The 21,512-nt window shown below is 41.9% G+C and overlaps 1 protein-coding gene across 1 annotated transcript; it reads left to right on the forward strand.

Annotated features, from left to right (window-relative positions):
• Nucleotides 1-14,343: 14,343 nt before the first annotated feature.
• On the forward strand, nucleotides 14,344-21,029 carry LOC124777957 (glyceraldehyde-3-phosphate dehydrogenase). The gene is made up of 8 exons (XM_047253517.1): nucleotides 14,344-14,513; nucleotides 15,219-15,300; nucleotides 15,383-15,506; nucleotides 15,623-15,738; nucleotides 16,138-16,392; nucleotides 16,494-16,654; nucleotides 20,268-20,462; nucleotides 20,661-21,029. Exons 2-8 carry the CDS (start codon nucleotides 15,223-15,225, stop codon nucleotides 20,728-20,730), a joined length of 999 nt encoding a protein of 332 aa, XP_047109473.1. The 5' UTR covers nucleotides 14,344-14,513; nucleotides 15,219-15,222; the 3' UTR covers nucleotides 20,731-21,029.
• The last annotated feature ends 483 nt before the right edge of the window (nucleotides 21,030-21,512 follow it).

Below are 21,512 nucleotides of genomic sequence, written 5' to 3' on the forward strand. Positions count from 1 at the left end.
CAACGGGGGATGTTTTACGTATACTACCAAGAGCGACACGAATGGTCATTGGTTTGCCTGAGCCGCGCGGGCTTAGTCGAGCGGTCTGGGGCGCTGCAGTCACGGATCGTGCGGCTGGTCCCGGCGGAGGTTCGAATCCTCCCTCGAGCATGGGTGTGTGTGTTTGTCCTTAGGATAGTTTAGCTTAAGTAATGTGTAAGCTTAGGGACTGAGGACCTTAGCAGTTAAGTCCCATAAGGCTGCACACACATTTGAACATTTTTGGTTTGCCTGACTCGTGAGAGACCGTCGCAGAAATGCTGAAAAATCTGAATTGGCTGCCGCTTGAAGAGAGACGCCAATTATTCCGCGAAAGCGTAGACACAAAATTTCAGTAAACGGGTTAGGTAAGTGAAAGATCTTCGGCCCTGTATGCATCTTTCCCGTAATGATCACGAAGACACGATCGGACTAATTACAGTACGCGCAGAGGCGTTTAAGCGGCCATTCTTCGCACGATCCATACCCTACTATTACGGGAAGAAACTTCACCATGTGGTACCACGTTAAGTACCCTCTGTTATGTACTTTACAGTTGTTGATATGTATGTAGATGTAAACAGGCAGCACCGAGACCACGGCGAGATAGGCATCCCCCAAGGGCGCCAGCAGGATGGGACGCAAAAACCGATCACAAAAAAGAAGAAAAACGATTTAAGAATTAACGGAAATAGATAAATGAGTTCTGCCACTCGTGTTCCTCTCCTCTACCAGCTGGAAGAAGCCATTCGCTTGGCCCGAGACAGTGCTGTCGCACTGTCTTTTCGTCCATTAATTACCTGAAGTTTCTTTTATGTACCCCCATTGGTGCTATTTGGTGGAACCCTCTGGGGTTTCCCGTAGGCGGGTAAATACGTGAAAATTATTTTTTATTTATTTTAAACATTGAGAAAGAGTATTATAGAGCTTTTTTAACATGTGATTAAAAATACTATTTTAAACAGGCCAGCTCTGAGTTGTATTCGGACAAACAGAAACAGTATTAATCGTCTTGGCAGGCCCCTAAAAGTTATTGGTATACTATATACGAGGGCCATTCAGTAATTAAAGAGACAAATTGGTCTGGAGAAAAAAGTGTTTATTTGTACAAAAAATTACTTTTTCTGCTTTTCAACGCAATCCCCTTGAACAATTGTGCACTTTTTTCCAATAGGCTACAATCTTTTTTATTCCGACTGCAAAGAACTCTGTCTTGATGTTTGAACCAATATCCAACAAACTTTTTCACGTCCTCATTTTGTTCTGGAACCTCTTCCCATGAATGCCTCCTTCAGTGCATCAAACAAATGGAAATCACTAGGTGCTAAGTCAGGAGTGTAAGGGGAATGAGGCAGTACTTCCCAGGCCATTTTGTCGATGTTTTCAATGGTTAGTTGAGAAATATGAGGACGGGCGTTGTCTTGCTTAAAAATACACCTATCCTCTGAGACCCACGACGTCTCTCTCTCATGGCTGGTTGCACCTTGTTTAAAAGCAAATCACAAAAAACTGGACCTTCAGCATCCCAAAACACCGTCAACATGACTTTTCCTGGTGGTGGTAAGGTTTTGAATTTTTTCTTGGTGGTGCTTCCACTCCATGCTTTGTTATTTTGATTCTGGCTCGTAATAGTGAACCCAAGTTTCATCACAATTTTCTTGAGGAAGTGCTGACCTTCTCTTTCATAACGTTCCTTTAGCTCTGTGCACTCTCTCAACCTTGTGTCCATGTGTAGCTGCGTCAACTCCTTTGGGACCCATCTCGCACGTGACGTGCAGTACTTCAGCTTGTTACAGATAATGTTATGAACTGTACCAGTACTAACTTGAACCTTATCAACTGTCATTTCCACAGTCACACAGCGGTCAGCACGAATAATGTCATCAGTTCGATTTTGAAATGAGGGAGCTGAAACTGCAACTGGTCGGCCAGAACGGTGAGTCGCGACCGTTTCGGAACTGATCTACCCACTTGTAAAAATTTGCACGATTCATACAACATTCACCATAAACTTTAGACATTCTACAGTATGTATTCACCGGATTATGGCCTTCGGCAAGTAAAAAACGAATAACAGAACGTTGTTCAACTAATGTGAGCATTTCAAGCGGAGTCGCCATCTTGAAATGTATTTTTGAGGTTAAAACAAAACAATGTTGATACATCAGCTGATCAAGGGTCAGCCGGCCGCTGTGACCGAGCGCTTCTAGGCGCTTCAGTCCGGAACCACGCTGCTGCTACGGTCGCAGGATCGAATCCTGCCTCGGGCATGGATATGTGTGATGTCCTTACGTTAATTAGGTATAAGCAGTTCTAAGTCTAGGGGACTGATGACCTCAGCAGTTGGTTGGTTGGTTGGTTTGGGGAAGGAGACCAGACAGCGTAGTCATCGGCCTCATCGGATTAGGGAAGGATGGGAAGGGAAGTCGGCCGTGCCCTTTCAGAGGAACCATCCCGGCATTTGCCTGGAGTGATTTAGGGAAATCACGGAAAACCTAAATCAGGATGGCCGGACGCGGGATTGAACCGTCGTCCTCCCGAATGCGAGTCCAGTGCCTAACCACTGCGCCACCTCGCTCGGTGACCTCGGCAGTTAAGTCCCATAGTGCTTAGAGCCATTTGAATCAAGGCTCATCCCAGTGATGCCAACTTAAGGCCATAAAAGTACCAAACTTGCCCTACTGACAGTTTTTCGCCGAGACCAATTTGTCTCTTTAATTATGAATGACCCTCATACAACGATATGTCTTTGAATATTTTCTTACTTTGCAGATGAAAGACAACATAATTTGTACTTTTCTTTGAACCGTATTATAACGTAGCTTTTCAGTCACTTGATTTATACCATCACTGAGGGTGTTCTTGTCAGTAGTCTTTCAACGTCTTCACTTGTATGATCAGTAACAGAATTCTTTTTGGTGAACTTCAGCTTAGCTTCCTTCCACAAACATACAAGACTTTTTGCTCGCACGTGTGCTTTGACTTGTTAGCATCCCATTTAACGTAAGCATTGTAAAAGTTTTGATACAAACTCATGTTGAACACAATAACATAGGCTTTATATGCGTTGCAGAACATCACGACTTACTCATCGACAGAAGCGTAGTGATTTCGGCTGGCGCGGCAGAGATCTCCCTGGATGAAATCTGACACTTGTGAGGCTCTTGTTTCAGATCGAGAAATCCCAGGTATACAAACGTGTAAAGCATTCAGTTCAGTTCCGAGAGGCCATAAAGACTGGTGGGCACTTTAATACTGCCCGTTGTAATAATGTATATTCTCAGAAATAAAAAAGTTGACGTGAGATTTTCATTCCGCCACCCCTACCTTTAAACGAGATTTTCCCGGACCCATCAACCCCCATTTTGAGCTCACGTAATTAATGGACGTCCCCCAAGTGACATTATAAAGGATAGGCGTCACAAGGGGTATTCTGTCAACAATGTCCTTGATTCACACAGCTGTCGCCAACGTAGTTAACTTATATACTAGTACAGGGTGTTACAAAAAGGTACGGCCAAACTTTCAGGAAACATTCCTCACACACAAAGAAAGAAAATATGTTATGTGTTCTTTGTGTGTGAGGAATGTTTCCTGAAAGTTTGGCCGTACCTTTTTGTAACACCCTGTATGGATATGGTGTCTGATCTTTCGGACATGTCCGAAAGAACAGACACCATTGTTGACCTGCAGTCGTCTAGAACGAAATTAGAATTACATTAATACCTTCAGCTGCTAACAGGCGTTGATATATATCAACAGGGACAGGTGAAAATGTGTGCTCCGACCGGGACTCGAACCCGGGATCTCCTGCTTACATAGGGTGGGACACTGCGAACGTAGTGTGTGGACATCAAAGGTGAGAGTGTGGGTATCGCGTGTGCGTGCGCGAGATAGTCCCTGCAGTCGCGCTATCCTCTGTGCTCTCTGTGGCTCAGATGGATGATTAGTCATCAAAACGTCCTCGGTCCTGGATTCGAAATCCGACACCGCTTAATTTTAGCCGGCACGGTAGCTCAGCGTGTTCGGTCAGAGGCGATCAACAATGAACTTAAACGGATGTCTTACGACGTTCGCCCCGAGCAGATGCAAAAATAAATAAATAAATAAAATAGAGGGTCTGCCATGTAAGCAGGAGATCCCGGGGTTCGAGTCCCGGTCGGGGCCCACATTTTCACCTGTCCCCATTGATATATATCAACGCCTGTTAGCAGCTAGCTGAAGTTATTACTATAATTCTAATTCAGTTAACTTATGGTAAACAATGGAGTTCTTGTGGTACTAGCTACGGTATTGGCGAGCGGCTGCTGGAGCAAATACGCTGTTTGACCACAGGCTTCCGATTTTAGCCAGTTTTCTGCCTGCTAAGGACTGGAGTGAAACTGTCGTAGCTAGAGCGCTTGAAAGTGGCTCTGAGCACTATGGGACTCAACTTCTCAGGTCATTAGTCCCCTACTTAGGTTTAACTACTTCTAAGTAACCTAAGGACATCACACACATCCATGCCCGAGGCAGGATTCGAACCCGCGACCGTAGCGGTCTCGCGGTTCCAGACTGCAGCGCCTAGAACCGCATGGCCACTACGGCCGCTTGAAAGTATATTATATAATAGTAAGTGAACAGGGAAACAGAACTCACATATAACGAACCATGTAATATCATTATATATATGAGTGGTATCTGTTCTGTCGGACGTGTTCAACACAACAGACATCTCTCATATCTATAATTCCTGCGGACGCGAAGGCTGTTTGATGAGAAAGTTTCAGTGCGGATGCACAACTGACGCCCGAACTCCTACATGAGTCTAATATGCGAGTAGGGGTTAATTGGGGGACGTCGCGGTGCGGCGAGCGGGAATTAGGTCGGAAATGGCTCTGAGCACTATGGGACTTAACTGCTGTGGTCATGAGTCCCCTAGAACTTAGAACTACTTAAACCTAACTAACCTAAGGACATCACACACATCCATGCCCGAGGCAGGATTCGAACCTGCGACCGTAGCGGCCGCGCTGTTCCAGACGGCAGCGCCTAGAACCGCTCGACTACTCTGGCCGGCGGGAATTAAGGTCTGACAGAAAGCGTGTACGTATGGTCGAGGTGGCTGCCGGCACGCTAGCTCAGCGTGTTCTGTCAGAGACCTACCCCGTTCATTATTGCATAAAATACTATTTAGCATCTCATGTATACACCTGTCAAAAACGAACAACAAATATTATTATCTTCCTGTCGTGTCCTGACTTGTGTGCCGTGTGACCTCCCCTCTCCTTTCTCTTTCTTGCTCCGTCGTCGTCGTTTCCTTCTTTTCTCTTCGGCTGTCTAAACTCTCTTCCTTCTTCCTTTGTCGCCCTTGTATTCGCTTCTCAAGAGCCTCGCAAACTCTGTTCGGCGTAACCACATCCAGAGTCGTAACGAGGTTATGCTGCGCCCTTGTGAGAACTGCCAAGGCCTGCACACACACCCCAACCCCACCACCCCCTCCGACCAAGAAAAATCTACAAAATGTATCTCTCTGAGAGTATTTCTATACACACTTGGAAATTTTGTAATTTGTAAGCTAGGTATAATAAAAATGAAGCGTTACTGAAAAATACTAGTTAAATGAACCATATAAATGGAAACCTGAAGGACGTAGTTAATTCCAATCCAAAAGAAAGCTGGTGCTGACAAGCGTGAATACTATCGACCTATCCGTTTAGTAAGTCACGGTTGCGAAATACTTACGCGAAGAATGGAAAAATTGCTAGAAGCCTACCTCGGAGAAGATCAGTTTGGATTTCGGACAAATGTAGACACACGCGAGGCAATATTGACCCTACGACTTGTGTTAGAAGATAAGTGAAGGACAGGCAACCTACGTTTATAGCATTTTTAGACTTCGATAAAATTTTTGACAGTGTTGACTGGAATACTCAATTTGAAATTCTGAAGGTAGCAAGGGTAAAATAAGACTGAAGTATAAGACTCGATAGGCTTAAAAAGGAAGCAGTGGTTGAAAAGGGAATGAGACAGGGTTGAAGCCTATCCCCGGTGTTATTCAACCAGTACGTTGAACAAGCAGTAAAGGAAACCAAAGAAAAATCTGGAGAAGGAATTAAAGTTCAGGGAGAAGAAATAAAAACTTTCGGGTTCGCTGCTTACATTGTAATTTGTCAGAGATAGCAAAGGACTTGGAAGAGCAGTTGAACGGAATGGACAGTGTCTTGAAAGGTGAGTATGAGATGAACATCAACACCAGCAAAACAAGGATAATGGGTTGGGTTGTTTGTGGGAAGAGACCAAACTGCGAGGTCATCAGTCTCGTCGGATCAGGGAAGGACGGGGAAGGAAGTCGGCCGTGCCCTTTCAGAGGAACCATCCCGGCAAGGATAATGGAATGTAGTCGAATTAAACCAGGTGATGCTGAGGGAATCAGATTAGGAAACGAGACACTTAAAGTAGGAGATAGGTTTTGCTGTTTGGGCAGCAAAATAAATGATGATGGCCGATTTAGAGAGGATATAAAATGCAGACTGACCATGGTAAGAAAAGCGTTTGTGAAGAAGAGAAATTTATTAGCAGAGAATAAAGATTTCAGTCCTGGGAAGTCTTTTATGGAAGTATTTGTGTGTAATGTAATCTTGTGTGGAAGTGAAACATGGACGATAAACAGTGTAGAGAAGAAAGGAATAGAAGCTTTTGAAATGTGATGCTAGAGAAGAATGCTGAAGATTAGATGAGAAGGTATGAGACAGAATTGGAGAGAAAAGAAATTTGTGGCACAACCTGACTATAAGAAGAAAGGAAGATTGAGGTAAGGTCCTGTCGACATCGATATCATTAGAGACGGAGCACAAGCTCGGATTGTGTCAAGGTTAGAGAAGGAAATCGGCAGTGCCTTTTCAAAGCAACCATCGCGGAATTTGCGTGGAACGATTTAGGGAAATCACGGGAAACCTAAATGTCGATGGTCTGATGCGACTTTGAAGCGTCATTCTCCAAAATGCAAGTCCAATCTGTTAACCATTGCGCCGTCTCGCTCGGTACTAGAAGAAGCGATAGGCTGATGCGACACATTCTGAGACATCAAGGGATCACCAATTTAATACTGGAGGGAGATGTGGGGGGGGGGGGAGGGGGAGGTAAAATCGTAGAGAGAGTTCAAGAGATGAATGTAGTAAGCAGATTTAGAAGGATGTAGGTTGCAGTAGTTATGTGCAGATGAAGAGGCTTGCACAGAATAGAGTAGCATGGAGAGCTGCATCAAACCAGTCTTCAGACTGAAGACCACAACAACAAGAACAACATAAATGAAATATATTGATCACAAAAAATTAGCTACATTATTCTAATAAATAAATTACAAATTTCATAAACTTTCTAGTAAAACAGAAAGTAAAAATCTATGTCTTAATGTTCATCGCAGCCACTGATTTTAGTACGATGTATATTAAAGAACAGATTTTATTTCCTCCTCACATATTATTAATTCGAAATAAAAGAGAAAGGTCTATAACTAAGTGTTGAGTCAATATTTCCTTTGGCCGGCCTGAGTGGCCGAGCGGTTCTAGACGTTTCAGTCTAGAACCGCGCGACCGCTACGGTCGCAGGTTCGAATCCTGCCTCGGGCATGGATGTGTGTGATGTCCTTAGGTTAGTTAGGTTTAATTAGTTCTAAGTTCTAGGGGACTGATGACCTCAGCTGTTAAGTCCCATAGTGCTCAGAGCCATTTGAACCATTTTGAATATATCCTTTCCAAGAATTAAGTTTTTAATATAATCGTATTCTCCATTGATTTTCAGCGAATCAAACGCCTGATTATGTCATTCAAGTCAAATTTAGTAGCAGTGTTGTATGCTGTTGAGAAGATAACTGAATTTGGCAGTCTGCTTCACATGTGATAGACCTTAAGTAGTTTTTCATTTTTAATTCGGTGAAACTGTGTTGACAAGATGCAGCACTTAATGGAATTATCACAAATATCCTCAAAGCTACTCCGATGTTTCGATAAGCATCTCGCAACCGAACTTCAAAATATCAAGATGGGAAGCTGTGTCAGTGATCTTTATCAGCTTTTGTCACTGGAATTTGGAAGCCACTATTCCGTTAATTACATCAGCTGTATCGATATTCGTGTTATATTAAGCACCAAGACCTGCTGTATATTTTTCCGAATAAGATACAGAGCTCTCATTTACGGTGTCCCCAGCAGTAATTAAATTGAGATTAACTGCATGAATAACTAGGGGGAGAGGAATGGAAAGGAATCGGGTTGCGAAAGAGATAGGAAAGAAATGATGATTTCCAGCCCCAACGGGCATTGCGACAATGCAACGGCGAGAGTTGAAAGTTTGCGCTGGATCTTTATACACACACATCAAGTGTCGTACCGCGGCTATATCTCAGGGCTTTCAACAAAAAGGAGGGAGAAGGGGCACATATGTGGTTCATCACGATGACGTGGTGCTGAGCGTGAGTGTCGTCAACCTAATCTCCGATTTGTGAAGATTGATGACTAAAGCTGAAACATTTCTCTAAAAAGGTAACTGCTGTCATTTTCAAAAGGTGGAAATTGTAGTGTAGACTATAATTTTTATCGAGCTACTAAATTGAGGGAATACGACACAGTTTATAATAAAGTTCCAACTTCGGATGAAGTTTACTGATCCCAAGGAGCTGAAACAAAACTCATCCGTTCCTAATGTCATTCACAACGAGAGTAGTTAGTTTTCTGGTGTGCGTGTAGTGGTCACCAATGATTGGAATTATCGTTCCGGTAATTCCTTTACAATCTGTTTATTGGTTGCTAGGCAACGTATCAATCAATCGACTATTCCGTGATTAATATATGTCGTATTAAAACAGTAAACCAAACCTCATTTACTGTAAGCACCAAGAACGATTACTATAACCTCAAATAGTTCTTTAATAATTATTACCAAGTTAGTGTCAACAAATTACGGGGAGTATCAGTTAATCCTTCACGCGACTATAACGCGCGATGGTCTCCCGCGTATTTCAAACTGCGCGCCATTATTTCAAAGTCCGCTCGCGATCTGTTTATAACAAAGTTTGGCCGTGGCTCTCTAGAATGTTTCCCAAACCAGCTCCGGATTATGGATTATAAGTTTTAGGTCAATTCTTTAAAATTAAAGAGGACCCGCACTCGATTACAACTTGACCGCGTACTTGAGCAGCACAGAACTTACTATCATTTTCAAAGAAAAAAAAATCACAAATAATGCAGCATTATGATCTGCTACGTCAAAATAAAAAAAAACCTCATTACCTATTGATTCTTATACAGTGTCAATCGCTCAGCAAAGGTTGCACTACAAAAAAATCTCGACTTGAAATGACGTCACGCGTTACCACATGTTTTGACTCTCCTACTCTCACGTGACGCAAAGTATATCTGACTTTAATGGACATCTTGACAAGATTATTGCTTAAAGAATTCGTGGGCTACTCGGACGATTACCCATGTAATGCTACACCCGCATTCCCTGGCCCCCTAGCTCTCAAAAAATGGTTCAAATGGCTCTGAGCGCTATGGGACTCAACATCTATGGTCATCCCTAGAACTTAGAACTAGTTAAACCTAACTAACCTAAGGACATCACACAACACCCAGTCATCACGAGGCAGAGAAAATCCCTGACCCCGCCGGGAATCGTAGGTTTTTAACAGACTCAAGCCTCGAACCTTTAATGCAACTTAGGAGTCGGCATTCGTCTTCCAAAATATTAAAAATACTCCGTACACCTAAGACTGCCCCAACCTCCCCGTCACCCCCCCCCCCCTTTCCCACACACACACAAACTATTGCATGGGCGCCCTTGAGCGGATAACATCCTTCATAGAACAGAACGACCAAGTCGTGTAACTAACGCACAGTCTTATTTCTTCTGAGAATGTCAGCGTGATAGCGGCGCGTGAAATCGGTCTAGGGGAGGGGTGGCCGTGCATGTAAGCAGGCAGGCTGTCAGAACGTGACGCTGCACACGTTGCAGGCGTGTTCAGGCCGCGGGTGATGAAACAGCTTGCAATGTTCCAGCTCCGTCCTTCATCTCTCTCTTTTCCGGAAAGGAAGTATGGAAGAGTATATTAGCGACAGACAACATCTTTCACTAATGTCGTCATCACGGAGACTTGTAGGAAAATGAGGGCGACAGCCTGGAATTCAGGAGCAGGTGCGTTACTATATAGAAAATGTGCCAAGTCCAAAGTTCTTTCGTGCCTACCCTGGCTACACAAAACGAAGAGATTGATCATTTTCAAAGGTTGGTTTAAGAATCTTTTGCAGACGAGGTATTTAATCCGCCGTCTTTTCGATTTGTTAGAAATACTTTCACAAGGTTCGCGATATTTGTAAGACACTGCAGAGAAGCATGTTGTACACTTCCTGTTCTTCTTCCTCTTGTCAGGAATGTTTATCCCCTCGTTCCTTGCAATAATAAAAGATTCTCTGTATCAGCCTCACTATTCCATTAGTTTTCAGAATAAGGCAACGTGTGATGCCGAATGTCAGCAAATGCCCTAAACAATTTCTCAAATAAAAGAGACACACTAGTAATTCCGGTAGTAGTATTAGCAGTATTAGTAGCTCTCTTCATCCGTAGACCACGTTTACAAAGAATTTTACATGTCGTGGTATTACAATTTAAGAACAACAAAAATAACATAATTCGTATTATACAGGCCTTTTACATACTTACAGGTCTAGTTTGACAAGCGTGTGATAGATAATCGGCCGCTGCCTTGAAGTAGGAAGCATCTGGCATTCGCCTGATACAATTAGGGAACCACGGAAAACCGAAATCAGGATGATCGAATAAAGACAGGAGCTACTGCCGTCCCGAATGCAAGGCTAATCTGTTTAAAAAAGTGCTACATCATTTGGTTTATCCCTCATCTACAATATTGTTTCGCAAATAAGTTATTTGTGAGGCAATACTGACCCTACGACTTATCTTAGAAAATACATTAAGGAAACGCAAACCTACGTTTCTGGCATTTGTAGACTTAGAGAAAGCTTTTGACAATGTTGACTGGAATACTCTCAAATTCTGAAGGTGGTAGGGGTAAATACAGGGAGCGAAAGGCTATCTACAATTTGTACAGAAACCAGATGGCAGTTATAACAGTCGAGGGACATGAAAAGGAAGCAGTGGGTGGGAAGGGAGTGAGACAGTGCTGTAGCCTCTACCCGATCTTATTCAATCTGTATATTGAGCAAGCAGTAAAGGAAACAAAAGAAAAATTCGGAGTAGGTATTAAAATCCATGGAAAAGAAATAAAAACTTTGAGATTCGCCGATGACATTGTAATTCTGTCAGAGACAGCAAAGGACTTGGAAGAGTAGTTGAACGGAATGGACAGTGTCTTGAAAGGAGGATATAAGATGAACATCAACAAAAGCAAAACGAGGATAATGGAATGTAGTCGAATTAAGTCGGGTGATGCTGAGGGAATTAGATTAGGAAATGAGACACTTAAAGTAGTAAAGGAGTTTTGCTATTTGGGGAGCAAAATAACTGATGATGGTCGAAGTAGAGAGGACATAAGATATAGACTGGCAATGGCAAGGGAAGCGTTTCTGAAGAAGAGAAATTTGTTAACATCGAGTATAGATTTAAGTATCAGGAAGTCGTTTCTGAAAGTATTCGTATGGAGTGTATGAAGTGAAACATGGACGATAAATAGTTTGGACAAGAAGAGAATAGAAGCTTTCGAAATGTGGTGCTACAGAAGAATGCTGAAGATTAGATGGGTAGATCACATAACTAATGAGGAGGTATTGAATAGAATTGCGGAGAAGAGGAGTTTGTGGCACACCTTGACTAGAAGAAGGGATCAGTTGGTAGGACATACACTCCTGGAAATGGAAAAAAGAACACATTGACACCGGTGTGTCAGACCCACCATACTTGCTCCGGACACTGCGAGAGGGCTGTACAAGCAATGATCACACGCACGGCACAGCGGACACACCAGGAACCGCGGTGTTGGCCGTCGAATGGCGCTAGCTGCGCAGCATTTGTGCACCGCCGCCGTCAGTGTCAGCCAGTTTGCCGTGGCATACGGAGCTCCATCGCAGTCTTTAACACTGGTAGCATGCCGCGACAGCGTGGACGTGAACCGTATGTGCAGTTGACGGACTTTGAGCGGGGGCGTATAGTGGGCATGCGGGAGGCCGGGTGGACGTACCGCCGAATTGCTCAACACGTGGGGCGTGAGGTCTCCACAGTACATCGATGTTGTCGCCAGTGGTCGGCGGAAGGAGCACGTGCCCGTCGACCTGGGACCGGACCGCAGCGTCGCACGGATGCACGCCAAGACCGTAGGATCCTACGCAGTGCCGTAGGGGACCGCACCGCCACTTCCCAGCAAATTAGGGACACTGTTGCTCCTGGGGTATCGGCGAGGACCATTCGCAACCGTCTCCATGAAGCTGGGCTACGGTCCCGCACACCGTTAGGCCGTCTTCCGCTCACGCCCCAACATCGTGCAGCCCGCCTCCAGTGGTGTCGCGACAGGCGTGAATGGAGGGACGAATGGAGACGTGTCGTCTTCAGCGATGAGAGTCGCTTCTGCCTTGGTGCCAATGATGGTCGTATGCGTGTTTGGCGCCGTGCAGGTGAGCGCCACAATCAGGACTGCATACGACCGAGGCACACAGGGCCAACACCCGGCATCATGGTGTGGGGAGCGATCTCCTACACTGGCCGTACACCACTGGTGATCGTCGAGGGGACACTGAATAGTGCACGGTACATCCAAACCGTCATCGAACCCATCGTTCTACCATTCCTAGACCGGCAAGGGAACTTGCTGTTCCAACAGGACAATGCACGTCCGTATGTATCCCGTGCAACCCAACGTGCTCTAGAAGGTGTAAGTCAACTACCCTGGCCAGCAAGATCTCCGGATCTGTCCCCCATTGAGCATGTTTGGGACTGGATGAAGCGTCGTCTCACGCGGTCTGCACGTCCAGCACGAACGCTGGTCCAACTGAGGCGGCAGGTGGAAATGGCATGGCAAGCCGTTCCACAGGACTACATCCAGCATCTCTACGATCGTCTCCATGGGAGAATAGCAGCCTGCATTGCTGCGAAAGGTGGATATAGACTGTACTAGTGCCGACATTGTGCATGCTCTGTTGCCTGTGTCTATGTGCCTGTGGTTCTGTCAGTGTGATCATGTGATGTATCTGACCCCAGGAATGTGTCAATAAAGTTTCCCCTTCCTGGGACAATGAATTCACGGTGTTCTTATTTCAATTTCCAGGAGTGTATTCTGAGGCATCAAGGGATCACCAATTTAGTATTGGAGGGCAGCGTGGAGGGTAAAAATCATAGAGGGAGACCAAGAGATGAATACACTAAGCAGATTCAGTAGGTACTGGGAGATGAAGAAGCTTGCACAGGATAGAGTAGCATGGAGAGCTGCATCAAACCAGTCTCAGGACTGAAGACCACAACAACAACAACAATATTGTAAAATGATAGTACTAAACTGCTCATTCATTTCTCACTCCTAGTCACTTCACACACTGCTCACACTATACAATCATTATTTCATTCTGTGATACTACACACACTATGAGCTAGCGTCAGAATCATAGCGCCGATGTTTGGTTTCCATTTTGTGTACGGTACCGCAAATTCCTATTTGTTACCCTGAAAAAACTAAGTCAGCATCCCTCTATAAGGAGAGAAATGTTGAGATCAGAAGGAGAATAAGGTGTTGGTATTATACATTGCCTAGCTTTGGGTGTAAAGTTTTCCAGATAAGAAACGAAAGAATATAAAGGGAAAAAAGACAGCATCAAAGTGTTATGCGAAATGATAGATGTTTTAGTATCGTTATCACTATTACTGGTACGTTTTTTTTACCAAACCCTTGCTTGCTCTGTGTTATCTGAGTAATCCTATGCGGGATAGAATAAACCAATATTGCTTAACAAGTACTTTTTAACTACCTCAACGAATGTAGGCATAGACGGTGACGTGTGACTATTTCGTGTTCTTCGCAGATGAATGACAGCATATTAAACGAGAATTAAAATTCTTCTGTACTGCACACTGCCTTCTTTAAAACGTTTTCGGTAAGATGTAACTGACAGTATTCCTTAAGAACTGGCTGACATCAGAAAATCAGATTTTCTTGTGTAAATGGTAATTATTCCGAGAGAAGGGAATAAAGTTTGAAAGTGTTTGGCCTATGAAGTATTATAGGAACTTTTTATATTTACTGCTGTAAGACTGTGGATTTCAACTACGCGCAAATGCCAATAACAAAATGTCCCCGCACAGGCTATTTCTTTGAACTCCCGCGGCGATCGATTGCTCACACACCACACCCTCTGACGTCACGGGTTTCTGCGCAGCTATAACTGTGCGCAGCGCCGGCCGTTTGCCCCTGATCGCCCTTGACGACTTGACTCATTCGAGAGCGGGAGTTCGCAGGAAGAGGTATAGTGTCAGTGTTCGGTTCTTCTAATTGTTAACAGGTAAGATAATTGAAGGCCAACACGTCTGAAACTTCTTTGTTATAAGTGAATATCACCTTATTCCTCCCACGAATATGCGGGAATATTGGATCGGAAAGAAGTAGTTCGTTGGTTCAGTACCGGCAGCAGGAAACTGACATCTAGTAGTTTCGTCATCCTCCCAAATTGTAAAGTTTTCCTCCACCAAAATACCGGTGCTGTGTGTTGTTAAACAAATGTAAAACATAATTGTATTTACTGTCTAAAGAGGCTTTGACCTTCAATGACCTTCAGTTTTGTCAGTGTTCGATACATGTCGTGTTCGGAACAAGCGGTGTACTACGTGGCTACAGTAAATGATTTGAACAACAAAATAATAGGTAACATTCGTTTTAATGTTAGAAGAAACAGGGGAACTTGGCTCTGAACTGTCTCTGTAGCTTTACTCAGTCTTTTTGCGTGATAAATAGTATCCAATGCACTAACGTATAGCGACCCCCTGCCGTGCGGGAGCGATAGTTTCTACAGTACCAGTAATACCACTAGACTTCCCAGTCAATCAGTTACCTTATCCCACAACCAGCTTCTTCACCGATGCTTTTAATAGTATTTTGAGCAATAATATTTTATATGTATTTACATATCTATAAATACTGTAAAAGTTTTGTGTATGTTTATGGCTGCATAAAAGTCGTTAAAGTAATTTTTATTTTCTGGTTTTCATAGAAAAATGTCTAAGATCGGTATCAACGGTTTTGGCCGTATTGGACGTCTGGTGCTGCGAGCAGCGCTTGACAAGGGTGCCCAGGTGAGTTGTTACAGCCATTGTGTGAGGGAAATTGTTATTGTGACAAACCTATTTAAACAGAAAAAATTGAAATAAATTGCAGGTCGTGGCTGTTAATGATCCATTCATTGGGCTAGATTACATGGTTTATCTCTTTAAATACGATTCAACCCATGGAAAGTTCAAGGGCGAAGTGAAGGCAGATGGTGATAGTCTTGTTGTTAATGGTGAGTAACTCATGTTATAGTAAAATACTGTCATGTAGTGGTTTAGGATGATGATCATGTAGCAGAGTAGTCTGTTGTAATATTGTATGTATGTCAAAGTATAAATTTCATTACAGGCCACAAGATTGCAGTGTTCTCTGAACGGGACCCAAAGAATATTCCCTGGGGAAAAGCAGGTGCTGAATATATTGTAGAGTCCACTGGAGTCTTCACCACAATTGAGAAGGCCTCGGTAATTAACCAAACTGTTTTGTTTGCGGGATTACTGCATGGCTAATTGTTACACTGACTATCCACAGATTTACACAATGGCATTGTGCTGATTGATAAGTTAAACTTCAGTTAATGCAGTTTTCATCTAAACATTATTCATCTTTGGTTGTTGATCATAAGATATCCTCTCACAGAACAAATTAAAAGGATTCGTCTGAAGGCTCTGTGGTATTTAGTTTCATGGCACCATTGCCTAGGTTAGCTATTTTTGTACTTTACTAATGTTACTTCCTCAATCATTTGATGTATAGAACTAATTTGCACTGATATTAAATTGGTGAGAGGATGTTATCAGGTCACTGTGAGCTGCGTACTAATACCTTAGTTTTCTTCTGTATAATGTTGAAACCTTTTACAGGCTCACTTGGAAGGAGGTGCAAAGAAGGTTGTAATTTCTGCTCCAAGTGCAGATGCCCCAATGTATGTTGTTGGTGTAAATTTGGAAGCATATGACCCAAGTGCTAAGGTTGTTTCAAATGCTTCCTGCACTACAAATTGCCTGGCACCACTGGCAAAAGTTATCCATGACAATTTTGAAATTGTTGAAGGTCTGATGACAACAGTGCATGCTGTTACTGCTACACAGAAGACTGTGGATGGTCCATCTGGAAAGGTAAATATGTTCAAACTGTGGTTGTAATAATTCTAAATATTTCTGGTGCAGATTTCATTATTAGGTGTGGGGTACACAATTTAACAAAATATTGTTTTTAGTTGTGGCGTGATGGACGTGGTGCTGGCCAGAACATTATTCCAGCATCAACTGGAGCTGCAAAAGCTGTTGGAAAAGTCATTCCTTCGTTGAATGGGAAACTCACTGGAATGGCTTTCAGAGTCCCAGTGCCAAATGTTTCAGTTGTTGACCTCACGGTCAGGTAAGAGGTTACTTAAAACACAGTCATGACCATGACCATCTGTCAACATTACTCTGTGACCTTCATTTGACCCAGTGGTAGATGTAAGGGGATTACAGGTGCAGTTACGTTGAAGGTTTTATTTGGTCAGCTGTTATTCCACATGTGAAATGTTCTCTAAAATCCCGTAACACAAGACACTAATGATTTTTAGCATTAGAATCCTTGGTATTACCAGAAAATATAAAGGCATAATGATGATGCCAATCATTACTCGAGTTCCATGGCCTCGAGGTATCTGTATTGCCTCTTGTGAAACTGTGTAGTCTATATAAAAGGGGAGAGGATAAGGTGATCATAGTATGTGGAGCAGAGAACAGCGTTGCTAGACAGCAATTACAATGTTAGGGAGTAACTGGGTGGAATAGGAGTAGAAACTCTGGGTTAACACTGCTGTTAGCCATGTGAAGTCAGTTGTGCAGGCTGCTGGCGGCTGAAATGAAACCTCAAATGAGTGTTGTGCAGGTTTCCACAATTGGGAGATGGAGGATGATTTTTGCCTGTTAGAAATATTTAGAGATCTCTGAAATGATATCCTGTACCTGTCTAAACACTACATAACCAAAAGGCTGGGGAAATTAAATGTACGGGTCTTAAAAAGAAAATTTTCAAAGCAACACTGTAGACATAGTTGATTTTCATTCAAAAGTAATGACCAGAGGCCTGAGCACAACTATCCCACTGGTTTCAAGAGCTGAAGGATCCCCTGTTCCTCAACTGTGTTGGAAGTTGCAGGGTGACAGGTGCACAATGTATGATGGATGCACAGGATGTTTCTTTACTCACATGATTCTGACTTCAGAAAACAGTGAGCATCACTGTGCCTGCTGAAGACACAGCTTTGAATTTTTCAGGGGTAGGTGATGATATGTGCTTCCATTGCCTAGATGCTCACTGTTTCTCAAAGTGGCATGTGCAAATTTAAACAGGTTTGGTTCCTGCAATGTCATACCTTTTATTTGAACTTTTATTTTGCACTCTAGCATCTTATTCATGTAGAACTAGTATGAGGAAAGGGTGTTTGTGTTTTTGTAGATACAACACACTCAAACATTGGATCTAATAAATTTTGAGATCTGTGTGTAAAAATGTGTGCTTGTGAATGTGCATGTGTCAGAAATCTATATACAAAACAGATTTAAAGTTGTTTTGAATATAGTGAAATAAGAAGACATTCAACCACACAAGATATCATTAATTTAAATGGTAGAGCTTTAAATAGTGTCACAGGTAAGACATATTTAATAATCATTCCTTGGATGTTTTAGAAAATATAGGGATGAGTAGTTAAAGAGAAATCAAAGCACTGTTAAAGAAATTTTCATAAAATGAAACTGTATGGTAGTCTCACTAACTTATCCTTGTAAATTAAAAAATTGTGTTCTGTCAAAAATAAGAGCTCATCTGAATTTGGTGTTTCCATCAGAATACTAAATGCTTGTTCCTATGTAATAAGCACCGTCTTTTCTGAAATATGTAATGCATCATTAACTCACAGCATTTTTTCCAGATACATTGAAATATGCTATTATTAAACTTTTCTTTAAGAAAACTGATCAATGTTAACTACTGAACCATTTCAGTACTTACATGTACCCAAATTTTTGAAGTTACATATTCTACAATATTCTCATGTGTGCAGCAATAATAATTCTCAGTAAATCAGTTTGAATTCCTGAAGAGTTGCTCATCTGAGAATGCCATTTAAATGTTCTCATCAAGTAAACAAAACATTAAATAACAAAAGTGCCAACACAATGGAAAATCCACGATGAAATGTAGCAATATTATGGAAGGTAGTTGCTACTCGCTATATAGTGGAGATGCCAGGTCACAGATAGGCACAACAAAAAGATGTCAAAGTGAGCTTTCGGTCAACAAGGCCTATCAATAACGTTTAGATTCACAAAGATTTGACCTTACATCCTCTGATGTTCATAAAGTATATGACATTCTCCCATCTATTGTACGAGGGTGGTTTGAAAAGTTCTCAGAATCACCACGAAAGGTCAGCACTAGCACGAGTTGTTAACATGATATTCGTTGGACTGTTGCCTGTAAACACGTGCCACGTCAGTGCTGTTGGAAGAGAGCTGTGGCGGTAATGTCACTCTGTTGTTCCTGCAAAGTGATTTGTGAAGATTGAAAATATAGATTTGAGCAAAAGGTATGAAAGCAAAGGACACTTGTGGCAATTTCCAGAATGAGCTTAGGTGATCCGTGCAGTGGCTCACCAAAATTACACTACTCCAGAAATCATTGCAAAAGTGCACAAAATGGTCATGGAGGATTTCTGATTGAAAGAGCATGAAATTGCTCATGCTTGCCAGATGTCGCCTGAAAGGGTGTATCACAGTTTAACTGAAGAATTAGAAATGAATAAATTATCTGCAAGATGAGTGCTAAGACTCTTGATGCTGGATCATAAACACGTGAGAATGGGCATATTGGAACAATGTGTGGCCTGTTTTAGGAGAAATGAAAGATTTTTTGCACTGGCTTGTGACCACAGATGAAATTGAGACAAAAGTCAAAGCAGTGGAAACCTGCTGATTCTCTGCCACCAAAGAAAGCAAAGAATTCCTTTGGTGATAAGGTCATTGCATCTGTGTTCTCAGATGCGAAGGGGATTCTGTTTGTAGATTATCTCCCCACTAAGTCAACAATTACTGGAGAATACTATGATAACCTCTTGGACAAATGGCAACAAAAGATATGCAAAAAATGGGCCATGTTTGGCATGGAAGTCATCTTCCATCAAGATCATGTGCATGTGTACCATGCTGTCACCCACCTGATATGGCTCCATCAGACTTCCATCTCTTCCCAAAACTGAAAATTTTTCTTGATGGACAAAGATTCACTTAAAACGAAGAATTGAAGCCAGCGTTGACAACTATTTTGCAGGCCTGGAGGAAACTAATTTTCAAGATGGGATAAAGGCACTGGAACATTGCTGGACCAAGTGCATTAATCTACAAGGAGACTACATTGAAAAATAAAATTTCAGTGATGTAAATATTATTTTTTTTTCTATTCTGTTCCGAAACTTTTCAAACTTCCCTCGTACGCAAAAGTTATTCTTTCTGCAGGTGATACTAGCATTGTTGTTGAGATATATATATATCTCACCAATTAGTAGTAGTGTGTGTTGAATAAGTAGGATGAAAACTTCAAAATATGTGTCGATCCTGACAAGAAATTAAACTGGATAAAGTGCAGCTTAGTTCATCTGGATTTGCACTTGAAATCATTGCAAATCTTGGAGAGACAAATCAGTAAGTTGATAAATTTTGCATATTTTCAAAAAACTTGCTAGTTTTTGGAATAATCCTTTCTTGAACTAGTGAAAAAACTCTCTATGGTTTCCCATTCGCAACTCCTCTTTCATAGAAAAGTTTAATGTGTAGAATGTGGTGGGTAGGAATCACAACTACATTTTTAACAAAAAAGAAAAGCTGGTAAATGATTATCTTTTATGGTTGTAAGTAAATATGCCAAAGCTGCTTGAGGATGAAGTATTGCAAGTTAGCTTTTCCAGTACAAGCTGTAAACTAATGATTTATTTATTTAGGTTGGGCAAGGGTGCCAGCTACGATGATATCAAGGCCAAGGTGAAGGAAGCTGCTGAAGGTCCTTTGAAAGGAATCTTGGCATATACTGAGGATGATGTTGTCTCTTCAGATTTCATTGGTGATTGCCATTCTTCAATCTTTGATGCTAAGGCAGGCATCCCACTCAACAATAACTTTGTTAAGCTTGTTTCTTGGTAAGTACAATGCAGTTTTGGTAATGATTTATTTGGTTTAGTACCTAAATCTGTAAAAGTATTCAGTTTTAGAAACTGGTGGTGAGTAAGTTAGTTACAACCATCTTTTGGCTAATGGTGTGGTTTCCTTTGTTATAAGAATACCAGAACACTAATGCTTGTCTGTGTATCATTCTAGCATTATTTCTTTGATTTCAGGTATGACAATGAATTTGGTTACTCAAACCGTGTTGTGGACCTGATAAAGTTCATGCAGTCAAAGGACTAAATTGTTCCATGTGCTACAGTTCATAATGTTGGTGTGATCAGCAGTCCTATGACCCCCCACAAAACTGAATGTGTCAGATCAGTATTGCAGTGATCAGTGGTGTTATTCCATAATTGTGACTGATTCATGGCAGTGTTTCTGCTTAATGGCTAGGCCCTAGGAATTTGATAGAAAGATGAAAAATATTGATTTAGAATTAATATAATCAAAAGCTTTGTTAAATTGTAAACATACTCATTGAACCTAGTCATGAGTCTTCAGTTCTGAAGTTGAATAAATGCCGGTGATATTGCTGTTGATATTCTCTTTGCTGACAGTTTCCCATTCTCCTTATTTTGATGTTACGAAAAGTATTGGACATGACTTGTTAATGCAATATGTGATGATGAAAATTCTGTTCAGACTATATGGAGGAGCAGTTACTGTCATGTTTTGCTTTTCTCTATTATAGAGCTGAAAGTGATTAATTTTGTTTGAAAGAAATACTTATTACCTTTATTACCAATTCTATGTCGTTCACCAGCCACAGCTAGACAGACAGCGTCAACATACAACATTATCAAAATACATGAATACAACTGTACTATGGTAGTAATTTAATAGATTACAATATCACAACTATAAAATAGATAAAAGTATATAATGAAATTAAATACAACGGTTGCTGTTGGAGTCGTGGAACTGAGGTGCAGCTCAGGTAAACACTATGCTATTACTAGAGAAGAATTCTTCAATATTGTAGAAGGGTTGCTCTTTTAGCTAACACAAAATAGTAGTTTCAA

Source organism: Schistocerca piceifrons, chromosome 2, assembly GCF_021461385.2.
Source record: "Schistocerca piceifrons isolate TAMUIC-IGC-003096 chromosome 2, iqSchPice1.1, whole genome shotgun sequence".
Taxonomy (NCBI): domain Eukaryota; kingdom Metazoa; phylum Arthropoda; class Insecta; order Orthoptera; family Acrididae; genus Schistocerca; species Schistocerca piceifrons.

Excerpts from the sequence above, each read along its gene's own strand:
- LOC124777957 (XM_047253517.1), top strand. The coding sequence starts at position 15,223 with ATGTCTAAGATCGGTATCAACGGTTTTGGCCGTATTGGACGTCTGGTG. Across the intron at positions 16,655-20,267 it reads GTTGTTGACCTCACGGTCAG|GTTGGGCAAGGGTGCCAGCT; the intron begins GTAAGAGGTTAC and ends TTATTTATTTAG. Across the intron at positions 20,463-20,660 it reads TTTGTTAAGCTTGTTTCTTG|GTATGACAATGAATTTGGTT; the intron begins GTAAGTACAATG and ends CTTTGATTTCAG.